This window comes from Schistocerca nitens, unplaced genomic scaffold (genome assembly GCF_023898315.1).
Source record: "Schistocerca nitens isolate TAMUIC-IGC-003100 unplaced genomic scaffold, iqSchNite1.1 HiC_scaffold_375, whole genome shotgun sequence".
Lineage (NCBI taxonomy): Eukaryota > Metazoa > Arthropoda > Insecta > Orthoptera > Acrididae > Schistocerca > Schistocerca nitens.
Window position 1 is genome coordinate 7,990,118 of NW_026045909.1, and position 24,103 is coordinate 8,014,220.

The window sequence follows — 24,103 nt, forward strand, 5'->3', positions numbered from 1 at the left end:
CACTGTAATTGTAATTGATGGTATCACTGAGTCAACATGGGAACAAGCAGGGGTCACCTGCAGTGTAACACTATGTCCAACAATGTGTGCTGAAAGGTGTCCTCTGAAACACTTTTGTTTGCACCAGCATTGTATACTGCAGAGCTCACCACCTATCCTGCTTTACAGAGTAGGCATGCATGACCTCCACATTCTGTAATGAGGTGGTTTTGTAGCTCTTCAGCCACTTTCCACAGATGTTCACAACAGTGGTACATGAACAGTCAACCAGCTTTGCCATTTCCATGATGCACATTCTCAGGTGCAGAGCCATAGCAATCTGTCCTTCACCAAAATTACTTATGTCTCTGGATTTCTCCATTTGCAACCTTTACCATTAACAGGATGATCCCCATTTGTCCTTGTTCCTCTTATACACTTTCCTTACTGTGTTAAGTGCTCGTAATGTTACGAGGTGGCATTTAGTTTCACAGTGGGTAGTGGTCACATGTTTTGGTTCAGCAGTGTATATTAGAATACTGTTTTGGTTAGATTCTACATCAAGACAAACTAATTGCCTGTGTTGAATTGGAAAAGCCACAAGCTACACTTACTCACCTCGAGGATGGGGATCTGTGACAGTACAGCACAATCTAAAATTTTACATTATAACAAGCTTCAATTTACACAGCAAAGTTTGCCTGCTTATACTTACACAAAGCTAATACAAGAGTGGTTTGATGAGTCTGGTAAAAAAGCAAGAAAAAAAAGGTTTTTTTTTAAAAAAAACAATTAACCTTACTTCTTGACACAGTCTACTTTGGGGGGTACACACTTGGTCTAGCAATCGTCCAGCTTTTTCTTTCTATCATCATAGGTTCTGTCAAACACTGCAAAATACTCATTGACTGCAACTATTACTTCCTAATTTGATGAAAATTTCTTCCATTCAGCCAATGTTTCAAGTTAGGAAACAGAAAGCAGTCACTTTGGGATGAGGAACTAACTGAAAGCTCAATTCATGCACTTTCGCCATCATTATCACTGATATATGTGCTGGTGTATTATCCTGGTGAGAGCACTGTTTTGCATGACACCATTGATCTTTTATCAGCAAATGCAAGTTTCAAATGATCCAACAATGAAGCATAATAAGGTCTGGTTATGGTTCTGCTTTTTTCCATGTAATCTATGAGGATTATTCCTTGGGAATCCCAAAAAATACCGGCCATCACCGTATCAGCTGAAAAAATTGCCTCTGCCTTCTTCGCTGCACTTTCATCAGCCTTTGCCCATTGTTTTGACTGCCATTTTGACTCTGGTGCACAATTATGGATCCAGGTCTCAACATTCAGAAATCAGAATGAAAAGTCGTGTGGAATGCGACTAAACATCGGCAGACATCATTTTGAAATGTTGTGCAAGATGTGCTTTCGCCTGGCAATGAGCAATCGTACATCCTACCTCACACACAACTTCTTCATAGCCAATTTTCCATGCAGGTTACTATGCACTCACTCAGTTGAGATGCCTACAGTCTCAGAAATCTCATAAAAGTTTATTCAGTGGTCTTGCGCTACCATTTCATAGATTTTGTCGATGGTTTCCTTCGTGGTGACTTCAATTGGATGGCTGGAGCAGGCTTTGTCTTTGGTCCTTGTCCAACCACATTCAAAATAAATTAATCCAAAAGTAAATATACTTCTACAATGGTTCAGAGTATGTGCGAACTTTATCCAGTTCTGATTTGATATGTGTGGCAGTCAAACCCTTTAAATAAAAATGATTATTAATAACAGTATGAAACTCAGTTTTCTCCATTTTCAATCACAGTCGACACACTGAGCAATACAGACAGCTGTCCACAATGAACTGTATTCTGTACATTCTTGAAATTCTTTACATGATCCTTGGAATAGTCAAGCTTACCAACCATGAAGGTACAACAAACATGTTCAATTCTTTCATAGAAATTTACCAGACTTCTCAAAACCACCATTGTAATTGTATGGAGAGTTATAAAAGGGAAATCTGCTTTTGGGAATATTAATTTTACTTGTTATTGTTGTGAAATGATTCATGAGCAAGTCTACTCATCCACGGAGTGAAAAGAATTCAGCCTGGCCAGACGTGAAGCAGACCACACACCGGTATTACGCAAATTCCTTGAAGTTTAAAAAATTACATTTATTGTATTAATGAATGATGTGGTAACAGTTTGTTTTTCTGTAGTACCTGGAACATGAAACTCAAACAATACAAGACAGTTCTGCTTATAAATTACTGTATAAGACATTTCTTTATAACAATCTTTTCTTCAGTCAATAATAAGTTCCTGAGTGGAGTACAATGTTGATCAGAAACATTAGTTTTATAAATTTTGCAGAAAATTCAATGAATAAAAGAGGAAAAAAAGATACAACTCAACTGCAGCTACAAACAATTCTGAATAATAATAACACTACTCAATTCTTGTGGCTGTATCAACAGAAAGCTGCAGAGCGTAATGTTACACATATGTAGGCGAGCTAATTGGGAACTCAGTATTGATACGAAGTAAGATGAATTTGCTGTACAGCCGAGTGCTACCAGGCCCAGTGCTCAAGGCATACCACAGCTGGTCCAGATAGGTGACTAGTACAGATGAATCTATGTACAAAGACAAGCAGCATGACCAGAAATTGGTAAATCTCAAAGCTGGAAACTTGTGAAGCTGTTACTCGAATGGCCTTTGTGCATGAGATGCACCAAAAATGGCAGAGTGCCAGACAAGCTGAAGGAGGGCGTCTTATAGCTCTTCGACAATCTATAATAATTTATAGATAAGTATCAAAGCAAATCTGAATACATTTGTCACCTCAGAAAAATGAGGCACATCCAATGACACAACAATATTTTCAATAACTTTAAAACTACAGAAGTTAATATTTCGCACTGACTAAACAATTTCATAATGAACCTCTGAATCACAATGAACCTCTGAATCTTTTCAACACTGCATATTATTTCAACAAACAATATTACAGGCGATAGCACCGCATGATAGCTACCATCCCAGAAAGACACTCATCTGTACCTATTTTATTTATGTCAATGATGTCCTTTATATTTCTTTTATCAAGCATATGTTTGTCAGAACACAGTTTCTCCACAATTACACACCACATGAATGAAGCATGAATACCTTATATCTTGAAATACTTGGGCAATTACTTAGTGAACAGCTTGCCATTTTGCCAGTAACTTTATTTAAACGTTGACTGCAAGTGCTATTAAAAAACTATGCTAATTTAAAAGTGGTCAGTCGCATGTGTTAAGAGGACCCCATAATTAAAAAGAGAATCAAAAGACACTTCTGTCAAGAAGGCATAAATAATTGATTAAACAATATTTAACAATAATTTGCTGTCACTTAACACGAGCACCCTTGCACAAGAATAATAGCTTATTTACTTATGAACAAACCTTTCTCTGTTATTATTTTGAATGATCTGAGTGTGGCCGAATATTTATAATTTCTTTATTTAAATATTATTGTAATATCTTAATTAGTCCAGGAAGTGGTCATGTTGAATCAGATCATGTTTATACAACTTAAAAACAATGGATTTTTGGTGGGACGGCCTTCAGCAAAATGGAAAAGCAGACAGTAGCGGAAGACTATGAGAGTCAAGTGGAGACTGGGACTTTTCAAGTGAAGAGCTCAAGGGAGTGCTCCTGGGTACTTTATGTTAAATTCTTGAAGAAGGCAGACCTGCCTGTAGTAAAATGTGTGATTCGGTCATATAGGTGATTAATTCTGGTTGGCGCAGAGCTGCTATGAGACTTTAACTTTTGAGGACACTTTAAGATCTGGTGGAAGACAGACCTGCCTGCGGTAACATGTGACATTTGGTCGTGTCAGTGATGGACTCTGGGTGGTGAATGGCCACTACACTTTTGATGCGACTTTATATTCTGAGAGATCAGAATGTGCTGCAGAGTAGGACTCTAACTTTTTCCACTTGTACTACAGAACTGAGGGCAGAGTGCGAGTTTCTACTTGTCATATTGCGTGTGCATTTGTAAATCATCATGTTGAATTCTGAACAGTTTTAGGCAGGTGAATATTTCGTATATCATGAGTACGAAATGGACTTAGTTTTTGCATATCTTTGATGAATATTTAGTCTGGGGATTTTGCTACCATTCTCATAACACTCTCAAAGTAACTTTACTGCATTTGATAATGGTATTTTCTGTCTGTATTTTAAACAATTATCATAGGACCACTTCCTGTTTATTTGAGATGTCCTTTCTTGAATAAACATTATTCAACATAGTTCTCTGCCATTATGTCAATTACAAACATTAGAACAAACCCTTATTACTAAATTATTCATTTAACTTTTATTTTGTATTTCTGTGTATTTTATTAACTCACAATTCTAGCCAATGCACAGACTATTTGACTGCAGGATCACTGCTACAGATTATTATTTGCAGCAAATTAGCTGTGGGGCATGAAAGTAGATGTACATGGCTTGACCCTATAACTACATCGTGCTATTCTTATTAATTTTTAAACTGAGTCATGCATAGCCCAAGTACATAAAGTACAAGTAACTGCAGGCAAAGACACAACTGCTTTGCTTGCATTAGATTAGATTAATACTAGTTCCATGGATCATGAATACGATATTTCATAATGATGTGGAACGAGTCAAATTTTCCAATACATGACATAATTAAGTTAATTAAACAACATACTTAAGTTAATATAACAACTTTTTCATTTTTTTGTGTTTTTTTATTGTTATTTTTTATTTTTTTAAATATCTTTTTTTTTAAATTTATATCTAAAAATTCCTCTATGGAGTAGAAGGAGTTGTCATTCAGAAATTCTTTTAATTTCTTCTTAAATACTTGTTGGTTATCTGTAAGACTTTTGATACTATTTGGTAAGTGACCAAAGATTTTAGTGCCAGTATAATTCACCCCTTTATGTGCCAAAGTTAGATTTAATCTTGAATAGTGAAGATCATCCTTTCTCCTAGTATTGTAGTTATGCACACTGCTATTACTTTTGAATTGGCTTTGGTTGTTAACAACAAATTACATAAGAGAGTATATATACTGAGAAGCTACTGTGAATATCCCTAGATCCTTAAATAAATGTCTGCAGGATGATCTTGGGTGGACTCCAGCTATTATTCTGATTACACACTTTTGTGCAATAAATACTTTATTCCTCAGTGATGAATTACCCCAAAATATGATGCCATATGAAAGCAACGAGTGAAAATAGGCGTAGTAAGCTAATTTCCTAAGATGTTTATCACCAAAATTTGCAATGACCCTTATTGCATAAGTAGCTGAACTCTAACATTTCAGCAGATCATCAATGTGTTTCTTCCCATTTAATCTCTCATCAATGGCCACACCTAAAAATATTGAATATTCTACCTTAGCTATATGCTTCTGATTAAGGTCTATATTTATTAATGGCGCCATACCATTTACTGTACGGAACTATATGTACTGTGTCTTATCAAAATGCAGTGAGAGTCCGTTTACAAGGAACCACTTAGTAATTTTCTGAAAGACATTGACAATTTTATCAGTTAATTCTTGTTTGTCAGGTGTGATTACTATACTTTTATCATCAGCAAAGAGAACTAACTTTGCCTTTTCATGAATATATAATGGCAAGTCATTAATATATATTAAGAACAACAAAGGATCCAAGACCGACCCTTGTGGAACCCCATTCTTGATAGTTCCCCAGTTTGAGGAATGTGCTGATCTTTGCATATTATGAGAACTGCTTATTTCAACTTTCTGCACTCTTCCAGTTAGGTACGAATTAAACCATTTGTGCACTGTCCCACTCATGCCACAATACTTGAGCTTGTCTAGCAGAATTTCATGATTTACACAATCAAAAGCCTTTGAGAGATCACAAAAAATCCCAATGGGTGGTGTTCGGTTATTCAGATCATTAAAAATTTGATTGGTGAAAGCATATATGGCATTTTCTGTTGAAAAACCTTTCTGGAAAGCAAACTGACATTTTGTTAGTACTTCATTGTTACAGATATGTGAAGCTACTCTTGAATACATTACTTTCTCAAAAATTTTGGATAAAGCTGTTAGAAGGGAGATTGGACGGTAATTGTTGACATCAGATATATCCCCCTTTTTATGCAAAGGTATAACAATAGCATATTTCAGTCTATCAGGGAAAATGCCCTGTTCCAGAGAGCTATTACTATTTGCAAGAGCAACTACATTAGCAGTAATTGTTAGGTACTCTTGCATGTGTTCCAACTAGAAAACCTGGTATCTAATTTCTGCCAGAATAGATAACACTGTTTCTGCAAATAATGAAATAAGGACAAGTCTGTTCTGCAAAACTCAGTCAAGACCATAAACAATGTTAAATGCATAAAAGCAATGTACAGTAAGTAACCAAAGTAGTATATGCAAATGGAGCACATATAAATATAAAAAAAATTATAATACACAATACATGTTTGGTATGCAAACTTGTTTTTGCTAAAGAAACCTTTTCACCACAACTCTGCCACATTTGAACACCTGATGAAAGATTTTACAAGAAAGCAATGATTAATATAGAATGTCTACACCATTAGAAATAATGACATTTGTGTCCTATACTTTCACCTGTTTGTTTCATTATAGCTTTATTTCTTGCTAGCCACATTTTTTTTCTCCATCTTCTGCTTTGCAAATTAGCTTTACATTCATTCTTCTTGAGCCACTTTAAACATTTTTTTTTCCAAAGATATTGTATATTTCATATTATTTCTTTCTTTTCCCAGACGTTATGTCTGGTCAAAAATGGAAAGTGACACGGACCTTGATCAAGCATGACTTCCTTTTAACTGTACGGTATATGTTATATTGCATTTGGGAACTTTCGGGTAATTGAACATGTATCAATAATTATGGATTTCTGTAGTTGTATATATAAGTTTGGATGTAGCTGTATTGCATAGATGTACTGGTGGATATTGTGTGGTATGACTCCTGTAGTTGATAGTATAATTGGTATAATGTCAACTTTATCCTGATGCGACATGTCCTTAACTTCCTCAGCCAGTTCGATGTATTTTTCAATTTTTTCTCCTGTTTTCTTTTGTATGTTTGTTGTATTGGGTATGGATATTTCGATTAGTTGTGTTAATTTCTTCTTTTTATTGGTGAGTATGATGTCAGGTTTGTTATGTGGTGTTGTTTTATCTGTTATAATGGTTCTGTTCCAGTATAATTTGTATTCATCATTCTCCAGTACATTTTGTGGTGCATACTTGTATGTGGGAACGTGTTGTTTTATAAGTTTATGTTGTAAGGCAAGCTGTTGATGTATTATTTTTGCTACATTGTCATGTCTTCTGGGGTATTCTGTATTTGCTAGTATTGTACATCCGCTTGTGATGTGATCTACTGTTTCTATTTGTTGTTTGCAAAGTCTGCATTTATCTGTTGTGGTATTGGGATCTTTAATAATATGCTTACTGTAATATCTGGTGTTTACTGATTGATCCTGTATTGCAATCATGAATCCTTCCGTCTCACTGTATATATTGCCTTTTCTTAGCCATATGTTGGATGCGTCTTGATCGATGTGTAGCTGTGTTAGATGATACGGGTGCTTGCCATGTAGTGTTTTCTTTTTCCAATTTACTTTCTTCGTATCTGTTGATGTTATGTGATCTAAAGGGTTGTAGAAGTGGTTATGAAATTGCAGTGGTGTAGCCAATGTATTTATATGAGTGATTGCTTTGTGTATTTTGCTAGTTTCTGCTCGTTCTAGAAAGAATTTTCTTAAATTGTCTACCTGTCCATAATGTAGGTTTTTTATATCGATAAATCCCCTTCCTCCTTCCTTTCTGCTTAATGTGAATCTTTCCGTTGCTGAATGTATGTGATGTATTCTATATTTGTGGCATTGTGATCGCGTAAGTGTATTGAGTGCTTCTAGGTCTGTGTTACTCCATTTCACTACTCCAAATGAGTAGGTCAATATTGGTATAGCATAAGTATTTATAGCTTTTGTCTTGTTTCTTGCTGTCAATTCTGTTTTCAGTATTTTTGTTAGTCTTTGTCTATATTTTTCTTTTAGTTCTTCTTTAATATTTGTATTATCTATTCCTATTTTTTGTCTGTATCCTAGATATTTATAGGCATCTGTTTTTTCCATCACTTCTATGCAGTCGCTGTGGTTATCCAATATGTAATCTTCTTGTTTAGTGTGTTTTCCCTTGACTATGCTGTTTTTTCTTACATTTGTCTGTTCCAAAAGCCATATTTATATCATTGCTGAATACTTCTGTTATCTTTAGTAATTGGTTGAATTGTTGGTTTGTTGCTGCCAGTAGTTTTAGATCATCCATGTATAGCAAATGTGTGATTTTGTGTGGGTATGTTCCAGTAATATTGTATCCATAATTTGTATTATTTAGCATGTTGGATAGTGGGTTCAGAGCAAGGCAGAACCAGAAAGGACTTAATGAGTCCCCTTGGTATATTCCACGCTTAATCTGTATTGGCTGTGATGTGATATTATTTGAATTTGTTTGGATATTAAGTGTGGTTTTCCAATTTTTCATTACTATGTTTAAGAACTGTATCAATTTAGGATCTACTTTGTATATTTCCAATATTTGTAGTAACCATGAGTGGGGTACACTGTCAAAAGCTTTTTGGTAATCAATGTATGCGTAGTGTAGCGACCTTTGTTTAGTTTTAGCTTGATATGTCACCTCTGCATCTATTATCAGTTGCTCTTTACATCCTCGTGCTCCTCTGCAACAGCATTTTTGTTCTTCATTTATAATTTTGTTCTGTGTTGTATGTGTCATTAATTTCTGTGTAATGGCTGAAGTTAATATTTTGTATATTGTTGGTAGGCATGTTATGGGGCGATATTGAGCTGGGTTTGCTGTGTCTGCTTGATCTTTAGGTTTCAGATAAGTTATTCCATGTGTAAGTGTATCAGGGAATGTGTATGGGTCTGCAATGTAACTGTTAAATAATTTATATCTAAAAACAAAGATGATGTGACTTACCAAACGGAAGCGCTGGCAGGTCGATAGACACACAAATGCCTTTACAAATGTCTGCTTGTGTCTGTGTATGTGCGGATGGATATGTGTGTGTGTGCGCGAGTGTATACCTGTCCTTTCTTCCCCCCAAGGTAAGTCTTTCCGCTCCCGGGATTGGAATGACTCCTTACCCTCTCCCTTAAAAACACACATCCTTTCGTCTTTCCCTCTCCTTCCCTCTTTCCTGATGAAGCAACAGTTTGTTGCGAAAGCTTGAATTTCGTGTGTATGTTTGCGTTTGTTTGTGTGTCTATCGTCCTGCCAGCACTTTCATTCGGTAAGTCACATCATCTTTGTTTTTAGATATGTTAAATAATTTAGTTAGATGTGAATGTGTTGAGGTGAACTTCCTTAGCCAGAAATTTGCTATTTTATCTTTTCCAGGGGCTTTCCAATTGTGAGTAGAATTAATTGCTTGGGTGACTTCATGTTGCAAAATTATCACTTCAGGCATTTGTAGTATCATCTTGTATGTGTCTGTTTCTGCTTGTATCCACCGTGCATGTCTGTTATGTTGTACCGGGTTTGACCATATGTTGCTCCAGAAGTGTGCCATGTCTGTTATGTTTGGTGGATTGTCTATTTTAATGTGTGTGTTATCTATTGTCTGGTAAAATTTCTTTTGGTTTGTGTTGAATGTTTGGTTTTGTTTCCTTCTATTTTCACTTTTTTTGTATCTTCTAAGTCGTTTGGCCAATGCTTGTAATTTCTGCTTCTTTTCATCTAATTGCTCTATCGCTTCTTGTTGTGAGATTTTACCTAACCTTTTTCGTTTTCTTTTTTTTTTTTTTTCTTTTTGACATTTCATTTCTTATAAATTGTGTTAGTGGTCCGATGTTTCTCAGTTTTTCTATTCTGATCTGTAGCCTGTGTTTCCATGCTGGTTTTGTGGGTTTCTTCTGTGTGTTGGTTGGTTCTGATCTCTGCCTAGTGTGTGGCTGGATTGAAGAGTTTTTAGCAAACAGAACACAGCATGTTGTTATCAATGGAGAGACGTCTACAGATGTTAAAGTAACCTCTGGCGTGCCACAGGGGAGTGTTATGGGACCATTGCTTTTCACAATATATATAAATGACTTAGTAGATAGTGTCGGACGTTCCATGCGGCTTTTCGCGGATGATGCTGTAGTATACAGAGAAGTTCCAGCATTAGAAAATTGTAGCGAAATGCAGGAAGATCTGCAGCGGATAGGCACTTGGTGCAGGGAGTGGCAACTGTCCCTTAACATAGACAAATGTAATGTATTGCGAATACATAGAAAGAAGGATCCTTTATTGTATGATTATATGATAGCAGAACAAACACTGGTAGCAGTTACTTCTGTAAAATATCTGGGAGTATGCGTGCGGAACGATTTGAAGTGGAATGATCATATAAAATTAATTGTTGGTAAGGCGGGTACCAGGTTGCGATTCATTGGGAGAGTGCTTAGAAAATGTAGTCCATCAACAAAGGAGGTGGCTTACAAAACACTCGTTCGACCTATACTTGAGTATTGCTCATCAGTGTGGGATCCGTACCAGATCGGGTTGACGGAGGAGATAGAGAAGATCCATAGAAGAGCGGCGCGTTTCATCACAGGGTTATTTTGTAACCGTGATAGCGTTACGGAGATGTTTAATAAACTCAAGTGGCAGACTCTGCAAGAGAGGCGCTCTGCATCGCGGTGTAGCTTGCTCGCCAGGTTTCGAGAGGGTGCGTTTCTGGATGAGGTATCGAATATATTGCTTCCCCCTACTTATACCTCCCGAGGAGATCATGAATGTAAAATTAGAGAGATTAGAGCGCGCACGGAGGCTTTCAGACAGTCGTTCTTCCCGCAAACCATACGCAACTGGAACAGTAAAGGGAAGTAATGACAGTGGCACGTAAAGTGCCCTCCACCAAACACCGTTGGGTGGCTTGCGGAGTATAAATGTAGATGTAGATGTAGATATTTAGTGTAGTGAGTGCTCCTATATAAACCAGTAGTTGTAACTCTTCCATAGTTGTGTTTTCACTTATTTTGTTGTGTATGATTGTGTTGATAGTTTTAATTTTTGTTTCGACTTGTGGGTTATTTGGCGGTCTATGCAAGAATGGTCTAATGTCTGTATTTGTGTATTTGTATTCTATATACGTCAGCTGAAATTTTTCTTCTATATCTAACATGTGTGTCACTTTGTGTTCTATTTGTGCTTGTTCTGGTGGCTGTCTTAAGATTTCGTTTTCCTCTGATTGTTTAATTGATGCGTGTTGTTCTTTGTTTGTTTGCTCTGGGATGTTTGAGGCCATTACTGTATTTTCTTCTTCTTCTGATTGCACATTATTTTGTTCCAGTATTTGTTGTACTTGTTGTTTGATGTTTTCTAATTCTGACTGGGGTATCCTGTTATTTTTTATTATTACACGGATCTGATCAGTTAGTCGTTGTTCTGTTAAAAATTTTAATTCTGGGTATCTGGTAATAAATGTTGTGTATACTTGTGATCTGTATCCAGTTGTGTTGGTTCCTAGGTTTGTTGCTTGATAATAACAGAACATGAGGTGTCGATTAACTTCATCTGACCATCTCATCCTCTGTCTTTGTTTTCCTTCTAGGGTGGTTGCAGGAAGCATATCCTGCAAAACACCTCTATTTGGATTTAAATTATTTTCCAGTTGGCTAGCAGTGTCGTTACCATTGTGGGCGGGCATAGGGTTCAAGCGTCGTCCCCGACCATGACGGCGCTTGTCCGAGGCTTCTTTAGTTCTGTCCTGAACCAACTAATCACACTAAAAGGGGGGTTAGCCCTATTAGTGGTTTGCTCTTTCCATCGCCTTTTACGACTGGCAGAACATACCAGAGGCCTATTCTTTTCCCGGGCCTCCACGGGGTTTATTATTATTATTATTTTGCTCGAGGTTACAGCCCAGTCTCAGTGCTGGACTATAATTTTCTTTATTCTTTTATTTCTATCAGTTTTCTGACTGGTTTGATGTGGCTCATCACAAATTCCTCTCCTGTGCTAATCTCTTCATCTAAAAGTCACATTTGCAACCTAAATTCTCAATTATTTGCTGGATGTATTCCAAGCTCACCTTCTTCTATTTTTTTCCCTTCTCTTTACAGTTTCCTCTAGTATCATGGAAGTTATTCCCCAACATCTTAACAGATATCCTGCCATCCTGTTCCTTCTTCTTGTCAGTGTTTTCCCTGTAATCCTTTCCTCACCGATTCTGTGGAGAACCACCTCATTCCTTACCTTATCACCCCACTGGACTGTAATATTTTCATTATTAACAATATGTTCAGAAGACTCATTCTTCATGTGTGCACAGAAGAACCTATGGTAAATTGTATCAAGGCAACTGATACATGACTTGTCATTCATAAATGTCACTTGCTGATAGCATCAGAAAAGAACAGAACAGAACATAAGAAAATTTCCTATTTCTATGTCAGATGTACTGGGCAAGTGATTGAGAGAAAATATGTTAAAAATTTTGTAAGTCTAGGTATGCTACTTTGTCATTAATTGTAAAAGCAATCAAAATTATTTTATTACTCAAAAATTACCTGGAGTTGGGACAGACTGTACTTCCTCTTGGATTCCATTCTCCATTTTTGGAGGCCACACTGGCAATGAAGCTTTCCTGCCAAGAGGACTGGAGTTCGCCGATAAGTCTGGAGGGGTTGCTGATGCGCGGCGTAAATTGTGTAGCTGTCCTGCGCATGTATTCTTCTCAAACACAGCTCGGGCATCAAATTTGCGTTGTGATATGAGATCCTGTGCTTCCTGTCAATAAGAACACCTTATATGAATTGTACACCAAGGAAAAAACTGTAGTACTACACCATCCCCCCAAGCATCAAAATTGCAACAACAGGAATGATAAAAATAACAAAATTTTTCTTATTGCGCATATAAACTATTGTAGGAAGAATACACAATTAAATTGTACGTGGTTTGGCGTTGTACATTGAGTAAAATTTAGTACACCGAGTGGGCATCAACTTAGCTTAGATGACACAACTGTTATGTCATTCTATGCTGCTTCAACTCTATGACAGAGTTAATCAATCATACTGCCTTTCAAGCGGTGATACGATAGACTCTAAGCAACCCTTGACAAAAATTTTTCATTGGGTGACAGGTCTGAAGGATATTCTGCTGAGGGCAGAAGTCAAACATACTCTGCATTGGGGTAGGTTAGGAGAGCACAGGTACCATGCAGTCTCGCATTATCTTAATGAAAGATAATGTGAAGTAGACCTTGGGCTCAGCAACCAACCTGAACATGTCTGAAATTTAATGCCCCCCCCCCCCCCCAAAAAAAAAAAAAAAAAAAAAAAAAAAATCCCTGGTTAAAAGTGATCAAGTTTGGTATTCAATGATACCCAATATGATCACACCAATTGTTGGGCCCACATGATGATGAATAATACAATATGAGAACGTTTGTCCTCTTTGGAGCATCCACACATGGGTATATCTATTGGATGCTGTACACATAATCAGAAATTGTCTGAAAAGATGATGCACCACTATCTGCACACTTCTCTCTCTTGCAACATGAAAGGAGGGTACAACAACAATTGCCCTGCTGGCAGTCCAAGGTGCTTCAACCACTGCTGCAATGTCAGTGCGGATGCTGCTGCAAACAAGCCCATTAGCTGACTCGAGGTATGTGATTTGGGTGCACGATCTTGCATGGTTGAACAAACACTACACTACCCGATCAAAAGTATCCAGACATTTATTACTGGACACTGATACAGGGTGTGTCCAACCTTCACCTTTATGATGGCTTAAATTCTGCTGCGCACACTTTCAGTGAGGTGTCTATGTCTATTTGTTTGTGGAGCCAAAATCAGAGAAGACAGTGAGTTGGACGCAGGTTCTGGTGTGAAACTGATATTCTAACTCATCCCAAAGGTATTCCACTGGGTTCAGATTGGAGTCTGTGCAAGCCAATTCATTCCAGAAACGTTATTGTCCATCACACATGCTGCCTTATGACAGGAAGCATTGCCGTCCTGATACAAACAATCATCATCTCTGAATAGCTTCTCTACTGTGTGCAACACTCAATGCTGTAAAATGTTTACATATCCTTCTACATTTACTGCTTTCTTAAGCACAAAAAGGGGAACACATCCCAACCATGAGTAACAGTCCAATACTATAATACCACTTCCTCCATACTTCACTGTTGGCACTACACATGATGGCAGGTAACATTCTCCTGTCATTCACCAAACACCAACCCACGACTGGATTGCCACAGGATATAGTGCGAGTCGTAACTATGAATCACTCCTTTCCAGTTTTTAACTCCATATGCACAGTCATTATGCTAGCTGGACAGCTGGTGGTCACTCTGGAACTTAGGAATGATTCCTTACAATTCCTTCACGCATTGTTTACAACCACCCATTGCAATGCTTGATGGTCCCAGTCTGATCTTGGTTTAGCTGTGGTTGTTCCTTTGTGTTTCCACTTCATAGTCACATCAATAGTTGACTTGCACAGCTTTATAAGGACTGAAATTTCCCTGATGGATTTGTTACTTAGGTAATAGCCAATGACCAATCCATGTTCGAAGTCACTGAGCTTCCTTGACCAACCTATTCCACTGTTACTGCTTCTCTACTGACAACACAACACTCCTCGCCTCCTTTTATGCTGGCGGGTTCCCTTCTTGTGACATCTACTTGTCAATTCTATACTACACATGGTTGTCCAGTTACTTTTGATCAGATAGTGTATGTCTGTTTTCTTGGGCACTAGTCGTGCAGGACCACTTAGATCCTGCATGGTGTTGAGTAAGCCGATGCTGAACAAATCAATTCCTTATTTACATGAGTCATGGGATCTTAATCAATGTGAATCATTTCACAAAATGATAAACAACTGTCATGATAAGCCTCAATCTTGCTGCTGTAGAACTCTGACATCTGCTGGTAGCTGTTTATCCTTTTTTTACACAAGGCATAACATGATCATCTCACAAACAACCAATCAAAAGCAATTTCTGAATGAGAGACCTGCTGGGTCATTTTTCCTTATATTCAGAATGTAGGCAGCTTTACTCCTACTTACTTTTTGTAGCTGCATTGAAATGATAATCATCTAAATATCAAAGAATGTGGTTCATTCATTTCATGCTAATGTCACATTTGTCACGTCATCTTAACGCTGTTAAAATTTTAATGACTGAAACATGTTTGCTCAACACAGCTAACATAAGTTCAATTTAGAAACAAGACAAAATCCATTGCCAGGGAAAAGTAAAAATGCAAAATATGAAAAGATAGTGTCAGGTGTACAGGCACCTAAAGGAAGATAAGACTACTTCTAACCTTCAGATAACAAGAATAGGTGAAAGGGGGTGGGTTGCAGTAAGAGCATTAAAGGTTACATTCATTCAAGTTTAACTCCATCTTTGACAAGTCAAAAAATAAAATATCATCATTAGAACTCCCAAATATGAACCTCAGCTCTTGCACCATTGTATCTGAATTCCTTACTGTGTCACAAGAGGGTTTATAACCTCTTTTCAAGCCTGAACATTCATGAAAGCTTTCAGGCATGATCCTGCATGGTAGATAAACAACGGTATGAGGAAAGGGAACCACTCACTATAGAAGAAACACTGAGTAACCAACAAGAATATACGGACATCAAGATTGTGTCTGTTTGTGGAGACACAGGAGAGCAGTTCAGAATTTGACAAGTGGCCGAAGGTGACTGTCGGGTTGCGGCCCCAGTGTCAGAGAAAGTTTATGTCACTGAATAAATATTTGTTTAATTAAGATTCTGAGAGATGCCTAAATAGAGGAAGTGTTTATGTAAATGTGGAAGAAGTTTTGAGAATTTATAAGTGAAGCATTGAAATGAGTGGCAGCCATTGATGCTACAAGACAATATGAATACTGTCAAAAGTCACCACTGACATTACTGGATACTGAAAGAAGTCATATTATTTACTGAGTGAGCTATAGAGACTTTTAAATTCTTCTGAATGTAATTTAAAAGATGAAACTTCTTGTTGTGACTAGACTGAATAGTGCTTCAGACAGTGTGAGCCAGACTAGGGACCCTATACTTGTATCAAGGATAAATAAACTGTATTTTGATTTTGTGACTTCTTATCATTTCAGTACTACTGTTAAATACAGATTATTGTATGCACAGGAGACAGTGTGTAGGTCGGTTTAGGCCTAAGGTAAAATTCAGTAGCTGTCTACATATCTGCCACCTCTTTCAATCATCCCAATGCAAAAAATACATATTAAAATAAATAGGGATTGTTACATGTGGCTTATGCTGCCAGGGCACTGTCCTTTGATGAAAAAATTGTGGACAAAAATAGAAATTACAGGACATTAATCAAAGTTCCATTAAATAAAGGTACTGTCACGTTTTATGAAAATAACTTTAGTGGGCAAAACTGTGCCACACTGAATGGTAATAACAATTTACTAGTAATGAATATTGCATCAAATACTATATGAAAATACAATAATTTTCAGTACAGAAATAATCATGGACACTGAATAAAGATGGTGCACCACAAAAGTTGATAAAGAAAACAGATGCAAACGGTAACTGTGTATATGTGGGAAGCGTTTTCCACCACATTTGGATGACACAGGAAAGAAGAGTTGCAGAACCATCGTGTAGTGATGCATCATATCTGCAGCATTATGTAACAGTGGCCAGATAACAGCCTCAGGCAGACAAAAGTAAGTGTCGCACATAACTGGGAAAAGGGAGTAACACTGCATGGCACACACTGCTGCTAAGCACTATTAATAATGTGAATAGTGCACTACAATTATTAAGAACAATACTGTTTGTGATAATCTACTGTGCTGCATTACGATCCTTTTTATGTACTGTAGTAACAAATCCAAGAAGGATGACCAAGACAATACAACTAACAATGGACAGTGTAGCCTTAGCTAAATTGAAAGATATTAAGAAAAAAGAGCTAGTAGGTTCAGGTTTTGGGGAGTTTAGTACAACTGAAACCAGTTTGGGTATGAACAATACTCTAGAGATTGAGAATCAAAATGTCTCCACATCGCTACCAAAAAGCATGCAACAGGAAACAGATGTGGACAACCCAGTGACAAGATATTTTTCTAGTATATTGCAATTCCTTTGCAGAATCTGAGTAGTCTGTGGCAAGAAAATCCAGATAGTGTGGCTAATCGTGCTAAAGATTTTGTTGGTAGAATCAAAGAAACTTCAGAGAAAAATCCAGTTAATCCTGTTGACATGAATGGAAAATGCAAAGGAGATTTTGCTGTTAGAACTGAAGACAAAATAGATAACTGTTTCGAAGAAGAAGAAGAAAGGCAAATTATTATACCGCATTAGGAGGAAGTACTTAACAAATTTAAACTAGAGATGATGCAAGGAAGTAAAATTCTTGCCATTGATGAAGTTAAGTACAATCTTGTGGATTTGACAGATAATAAAAATGACGAACACACTGAATTATCTGCAGAGGTAAATAAAACAAAAAGGAACACAATAAATATATGGTTACTGTATAAAGTATCAGAGAGGAGCAGGTTACTATAGTGTGTTTAAGATTAGTTGTGTCTTTTGACATTTGGTTCAATGGAGGGAACACGACGCCATTGCCCAGGTAACACCAATGGCGAGACAACTTTTCCTAACACACCGCCAGCAGTTCGATTGGTAAAGTGCCTCTATTGCCATGCCATGAATAAACAGTACCATGTGATGTCGCGGATTAGATGCATATCTGCATTCATTAGCTCTAGTTGTAAAGTGATATTCTTTTTTTGAAATGTTCTGCAGCCATCAAGGATTATGAACAAGTGTTTTGTGTTGGCGTTGTATTAATAAGAACACTGCAGCAAGTCTGAACACGAGGTTTTAAAAATTGTTAAGAACACATTCACCATCTATGAAGATAATGTTCTACTGTAAAATATTCCTCCAAATTCAACAACAATAATGGGCAATGCGCATACTACTCTTTTGTTATGGATAAAGCAGTTATTTCACTCTGGGTAGAAAGAAATGTTCCATTGGATAAAATTAAAAGAAGCATATATAAGGCAGAGTTAATGGAACATATAGTGCTGTACAAGCCACGCACTGCACACTATCAGGTCGATGAGCTAGCTAGCGCTTAAGGCATAGTTTAATCACACTTTCTCTGTATCACGCTCATTTAAATCAGACAGGGAATATGTGGGCCTAAAGTGAAAAGTAATGTGGCAAGAAACAACAAGAAATTTGTGCGCAGTTTGGTTTAAATGCTAACAAAAGAAGCCATTGCAAATGTCACACCACAGGACTAGTCTTGAGTTGTCAACCATACCAAGAAGGTAATTGAAGGGAGGGATTTACGTAGGGACTGTGACGAGTTTTGAGTAATTTTTAACTTCTCTTGTTGGCAAGTCAAAATCTGCTTCTTTTTCCAGAACACAGCAGAGTGTCATTAATATTCTAATGCAGTTGAAAAAGAAATTGCCACAGAATACTGAAACAGTATAATACTAAACTAGCAGTTGAGAGTAAGACAGATCAATAGATCTGAAAAACCCCATTCTCAGTATAAACATCAACGTGTAAATTATTCACTTGTATTGTTGCAAAACCAACAGCAATTCTTGTTTCGGTTGCTATCTACGGCCCTTAAAAATTACATTATTTCATTGAAAAGAATCTGCAGTTACTTGAATATCGCGATAGATGTGGAAGTTCCACATATTAATCATATGGTAAAATGCTCTTCTCTTTGCATGCTGTCATTTGCCAAAATCTTGTTTTGATATCTGAGACTGTTTATGATATACGAGGGATTTCTGAATATCTCTTTCTGGCTTTTTCACTGGCGCTTGAGTCGCTCAGCACACGCTGGCAACTACACTTCCCTCTACTCGCCCCATACTGAACTGTCACAAGTCGTAACTTATTTTAAACATACTATCAAGTTACAAGTCTTAATTTTAAGGTGCAAGAAGTGGCCACAAAACATGGAAAGCTTAACAGCAAAAATGACTCAGATTACGGAGCTGGTAACAAAAGGCAGCTGTTGCCTGACCTTGAATGAAAGAAGTATGCTAATGCCAAATATTGCAACTGAAAAGTGGCACCAGGAGCACATCTGAAGCCAACTGAATATTTCAGCCTGCCATACGTGCACAGCAGTGACATACTTCCTACAGAACATACAGCTGAACAGATTCAAACCTAAAGGAGATGTCCATCCTGCTGTATTTATTACAGGTTTTAGGAGTATATTGACACCAGTATGGATTGATGATGAAAAGATTTCTTCCTGTGCTAATAATTTGGACTGACATGCATACGACTGGGGAATGCAGCAAGATGAAGTAAGGATAATTGATGCTAAATCTAAAGCAGCCTTTTTGGCAAAGTACTGGTCAAGATATGCAACAGAATATTCAGAAGAGGCCAATGGAAAACAGAATTTTTGAAGAAGGAATTGGATATGAACTGGTACTTCAGTGGAAACAATTATCAATACAGCTGATCAGACAAGACAAATTTTCACATCAGTAGAGTACGAAGAAAGAAGAGCAAATGATAGAACTTTTAGAGATTCACAGTGGCAAGTACCGTAATTACAGCAATAGGCCAGAACCAAATTGGCACAGAGAGAACAGATTGATGTATAGGCAGAACCAGAAACCCAACAATAATTTCAAGACAAAAGATATGACAATCATAGAGACGGCAAAGTTCAGTGTAGACCTTGGAGAGAATATGAAAATGATAACTGATCAAATCTTGAGCATGAACAATTTGATGAATAAAGACACCAAACCAACAGAGACAATAAATTAATAACACAACAGGTAGTTCAAAATAGAACCCGGTTTAGAACTTCACAAAAAGGATAATCATTTTCAAATAACTATAACACCGGAACTTAAAAACACAGGGAGGTGGGACTACAACAGAAGCAATTTACAGCGATGAAAGTTACAGCTCTGAGTGGTGAAGAAGAAGAATTACTCTAAGAAGAAGAAAGAACAGTTGAGAAGGATGTCATTACTTCTATTAGTAAAATGAAAGTGCGTGGAGAAGGGACTTGCATTGTTTTGCATTCAGAAAGTCAAGTAACAGAGGTTTCAAAAAATTTCTACAGAAACTTTTACAGAAAGTTGCAGATATTCATGAATACCAGTTACCAGATTCAAGATTGTAGTTGCTGTGGGGGAGCAAAATAAGTCTATCAAGAAGGAAATATTATCAGAAGTGAATATTGAGGAGTTGAAATACAATGTTGATGAATTTCATAAGTCAGTGTTTGTAGGTGCTGAACAGATGTCAAAGCATGGAGTAGGTTTGAATGTTGCTAGTGAAGACATGAAAATAAATAAAGAAGAGGCTACAAAAATCATCAAGTTTAATTACTGGAAAGACAACTATGATGATACTTGTTCTATCTTGCCAGAGTGTGTGAAGTAAGGTTAGAAGATTTGTAGATTACTGAAGAAGCAGCTCGAGATGTATTTGTGAAGGTATCAGAGTACAAACCCATACAGAAGAAGTTGTATTACATAAGAATGAAGAAATGTCAATAAAATCCTTGGAATCTAAGGAGTGGAGCTGACGGGAAGACAAATTATCACAATATAGGATAAAGATCAGACCGTAAAAACCTTTCTATTGTGTGTGTGTGTGTGTGTGTGTGTGTGTGTGTGTGTGTGTGTGTGTGTGTGAGAGAGAGAGAGAGAGAGAGAGAGAGAGAGAGAGAGAGAGAGAATGCGCGCACGCGCCTGCACGCACCTATTGATAAGTTACTGCATCCGCTTTGTGGTGACTAGTCCCACTTAATCCAAAAGTAATGAAGAAATTTGTAGAAAAGGTACTACAAGAGATATTTTTGGCAGGAATAATAGACTGGACAATCAAATCAGCAACATCAGTTTTGTTGTGGTTTAAGTTATAAATGCTCACCATTGTGATAGCGAACTCTGAATGCTGTGCTTAGTTTTAAGCAGCAATGCTTAGGCTACTTGTCAAAGAAACAGTGTTACATTTATATAGGGAATGAAAGAAATATAGGGTGTGACACTTTTGCCTGACTGCATTGCATTTGTGTGCACTATGCAAGATGTTTGGTGAGAATCGATGCTGAGACCACACGTAACTCTTGGATGTGTTGTGACAAATAGTGACATAACTAGAGCAATCAACTCAGCTGTAGTAGCCACAGCACAAACACAGCATGCTGTGAGTGGATGGCGGCTGGTGAAGAATGAGATCAATCTAGGACACATGTCCAGAGGGCGGTGTGAGGTTGCCAGCAGTGGGGAACAAGGTCACGGCACAGAGACAGCTGGCGAGACAACAGCTCAGCACTCGACTGGAGAGGTGCTTGGGTTTGTTGGGAAAATGTTTGCAAATGTTTGTGTTGGATGTTTTCTTATTATTAAGATTTTATTTAACAGGTTCACACAAAAAATATTTTATTGTGTGGATAACTAAAAATAACTATCGCATTGAATAATTTTCTCTTTTATCAGTGATTTCCTGTTTAGAATTAGAGCTTTTGTCAATGAATGAGTTAGTGAATAGTCGACAAAGTAAATGGTTAGCGTAAAACAACAAATTTAAAGCATTCTGCTACATGTCTATAAAGAAGTTATGTTTAAAGGAGAACTGATTGGTAATTTGCAGATGTCATAAATAGACTAGTTGTTTCTTGTGTATTATGTCAATGTTTACACAAGTGTAAGTGCATTTACAATGTGTGTAATCTAATTAGGATTTTGTAACATTCATTTACATTTCACGCTTTAATTTCTTAGTGATTCGCATGTGCTGAGTAGTGAACTATGCTCTTATACGTATACTATCAGATCAGTAGTATATAGACTTCCCTATGTAATGCAGAGCTACTAACAGATGTCTCTAGAGACCAACGTGTTAGTACAGAAGGAGGCAGGGAGTACTGTGCTGGAAGTAGAAAAGTGCTAACAGCAGAATGGGTCAGTCAGGAGAGCTCAGTAACTTTGAACATGACTAGTCACTGGATATCACGTGAGTAACAAATTCTTCAGGGACATTTAAACACTTATAAAGTTGCTCAAGTCAACTGCTGATGATGTGACTGTGAAGTGGAAATGCAAAGGAACAAAGAACAGGCAGACCTCACGTGCTGACAGATAGATACTACTGAGCATTGCAGGAAGTGGTAAAAAAGAAGGAGGAGGATCCCATGAAATAAGAAGGAATCACCAGAGCCTCAGAGTGCTACCAGCAGTCCAGCTAGTACAATGACTGAGCACAGGGTGTTAAAAAGAACTGAGTACAATGGTTGAGCAGCTCCTGATAAGCCACACATTTCAGTAGTATATGGTAAGTGACAGTTGAGGTGGTGTAAACAGTGATGTCAGTGGACAATGGAAGTCTGGAAATGAGTGATTTGCAGTGATGATTCACCCTTATCCTGTGCAATTCACAGGAATGGTTTAAGTCAACACATAGTCCGTACCAAAGGGTTTCTCCTGTACTCCATTCGTAAATAATTTATGGACAGAAATATCATAATTGTTCCTCTGTATATGCCTATTTTCTATACTTGTAATCATTTAAAGAAATGTAACTTGATGAAAATTAATGTGATTCTTAATTTATATTGGGACATGGGATCAGAATTTCAAGTATAGTAGTCTATGTAACGCATAGGACCTCTCCTGTTGCATCCTTCATTTGAATGTTTTGGCAATTTCTGTGACACTTGTGCTGATTAAAGAAACTTTTTATGATGCAGTCATTTCTTCTTTGAATCATCCATTAATCCAACTTGGTAATGGTCTTGAACCAGAGGACAATACTCAAGGATGGTTGAATTGCTTAGTGGATGAATTACACTTTCTTAGGATTCTTCCGAAAAATCTCAATCTTGCTTTGCCCTCCTCAAGTGCTTGTTACACTGTGAATTAATTCAGACTCACACACTCAGATACTTGACAGTTCTGACTGAGTCCAGTGATCATGTAGTCAAAAGACATGGATCTTTTAATCTGTTGTTGTTGTGGTCTTCAGTCCTGAGACTGGTTTGATGCAGCTCTCCATGCTACTCTATCCTGTGCAAGCTTCTTCATCTCCCAGTACCTACTGCAACCTACATCCTTCTGAATCTGCTTAGTGTATTGATCTCTTGGTCTCCCTCTACGATTTTTACCCTCCACGCTGCCCTCCAATGCTAAATTTGTGATCCCTTGATGCCTCAAAACATGTCCTACCAACCGATCCCTTCTTCTAGTCAAGTTGTGCCACAAACTTCTCTTCTCCCCGATCCTATTCAATACCTCCTCATTAGTTACGTGATCTACCCACCTTATCTTCAGCATTCTTCTGTAGCACCACATTTCGAAAGCTTCTATTCTCTTCTTGTCCAAACTGGTTATCGTCCATGTTTCACTTCCATACATGGCTACACTCCATACAAATACTTTCAGAAACGACTTCCTGACACTTAAATCTATACTCGATGTTAACAAATTTCTCTTCTTCAGAAATGATTTCCTTGCCATTGCCAGTCTAAATTTTATATCCTCTCTACTTCGACCATCATCAGTTATTTTACTCCCTAAATAGCAAAACTCCTTTACTACTTTAAGTGTCTCATTTCCTAATCTAATCCCCTCAGCATCACGTGATTTAATTTGACTACATTCCATTATCCTCGTTTTGCTTTTGTTGATGTTCATCTTATATCCTCCTTTCAAGACACTGTCCATTCCGTTCAACTGCTCTTCCAAGTCCTTTGCTGTCTCTGACAGAATTACAATGTCATCGGCGAACCTCAAAGTTTTTACTTCTTCTCCATGAATTTTAATACCTACGCCGAATTTTTCTTTTGTTTCCTTTACTGCTTGCTCAATATACAGATTGAATAACATCAGGGAGAGGCTACAACCCTGTCTCACTCCTTTCCCAACCACTGCTTCCCTTTCATGCCCCTCGACTCTTATAACTGCCATCTGGTTTCTGTACAAATTGTAAATAGCCTTTCGCTC

The 24,103-nt window shown here is 37.4% G+C and overlaps 1 protein-coding gene across 1 annotated transcript in view; it reads right to left on the reverse strand.

Annotated features, from left to right (window-relative positions):
* Window positions 1-24,103, reverse strand: part of LOC126229562 (drebrin-like protein) — a 219,728-nt gene that overhangs the window by 79,317 nt on the left and 116,308 nt on the right. The window contains exon 7 of the mRNA XM_049942330.1: window positions 12,629-12,848. Within this exon, the coding sequence (XP_049798287.1) occupies window positions 12,629-12,848 (220 nt within the window). The remainder of the gene's footprint in view (window positions 1-12,628; window positions 12,849-24,103) is intronic.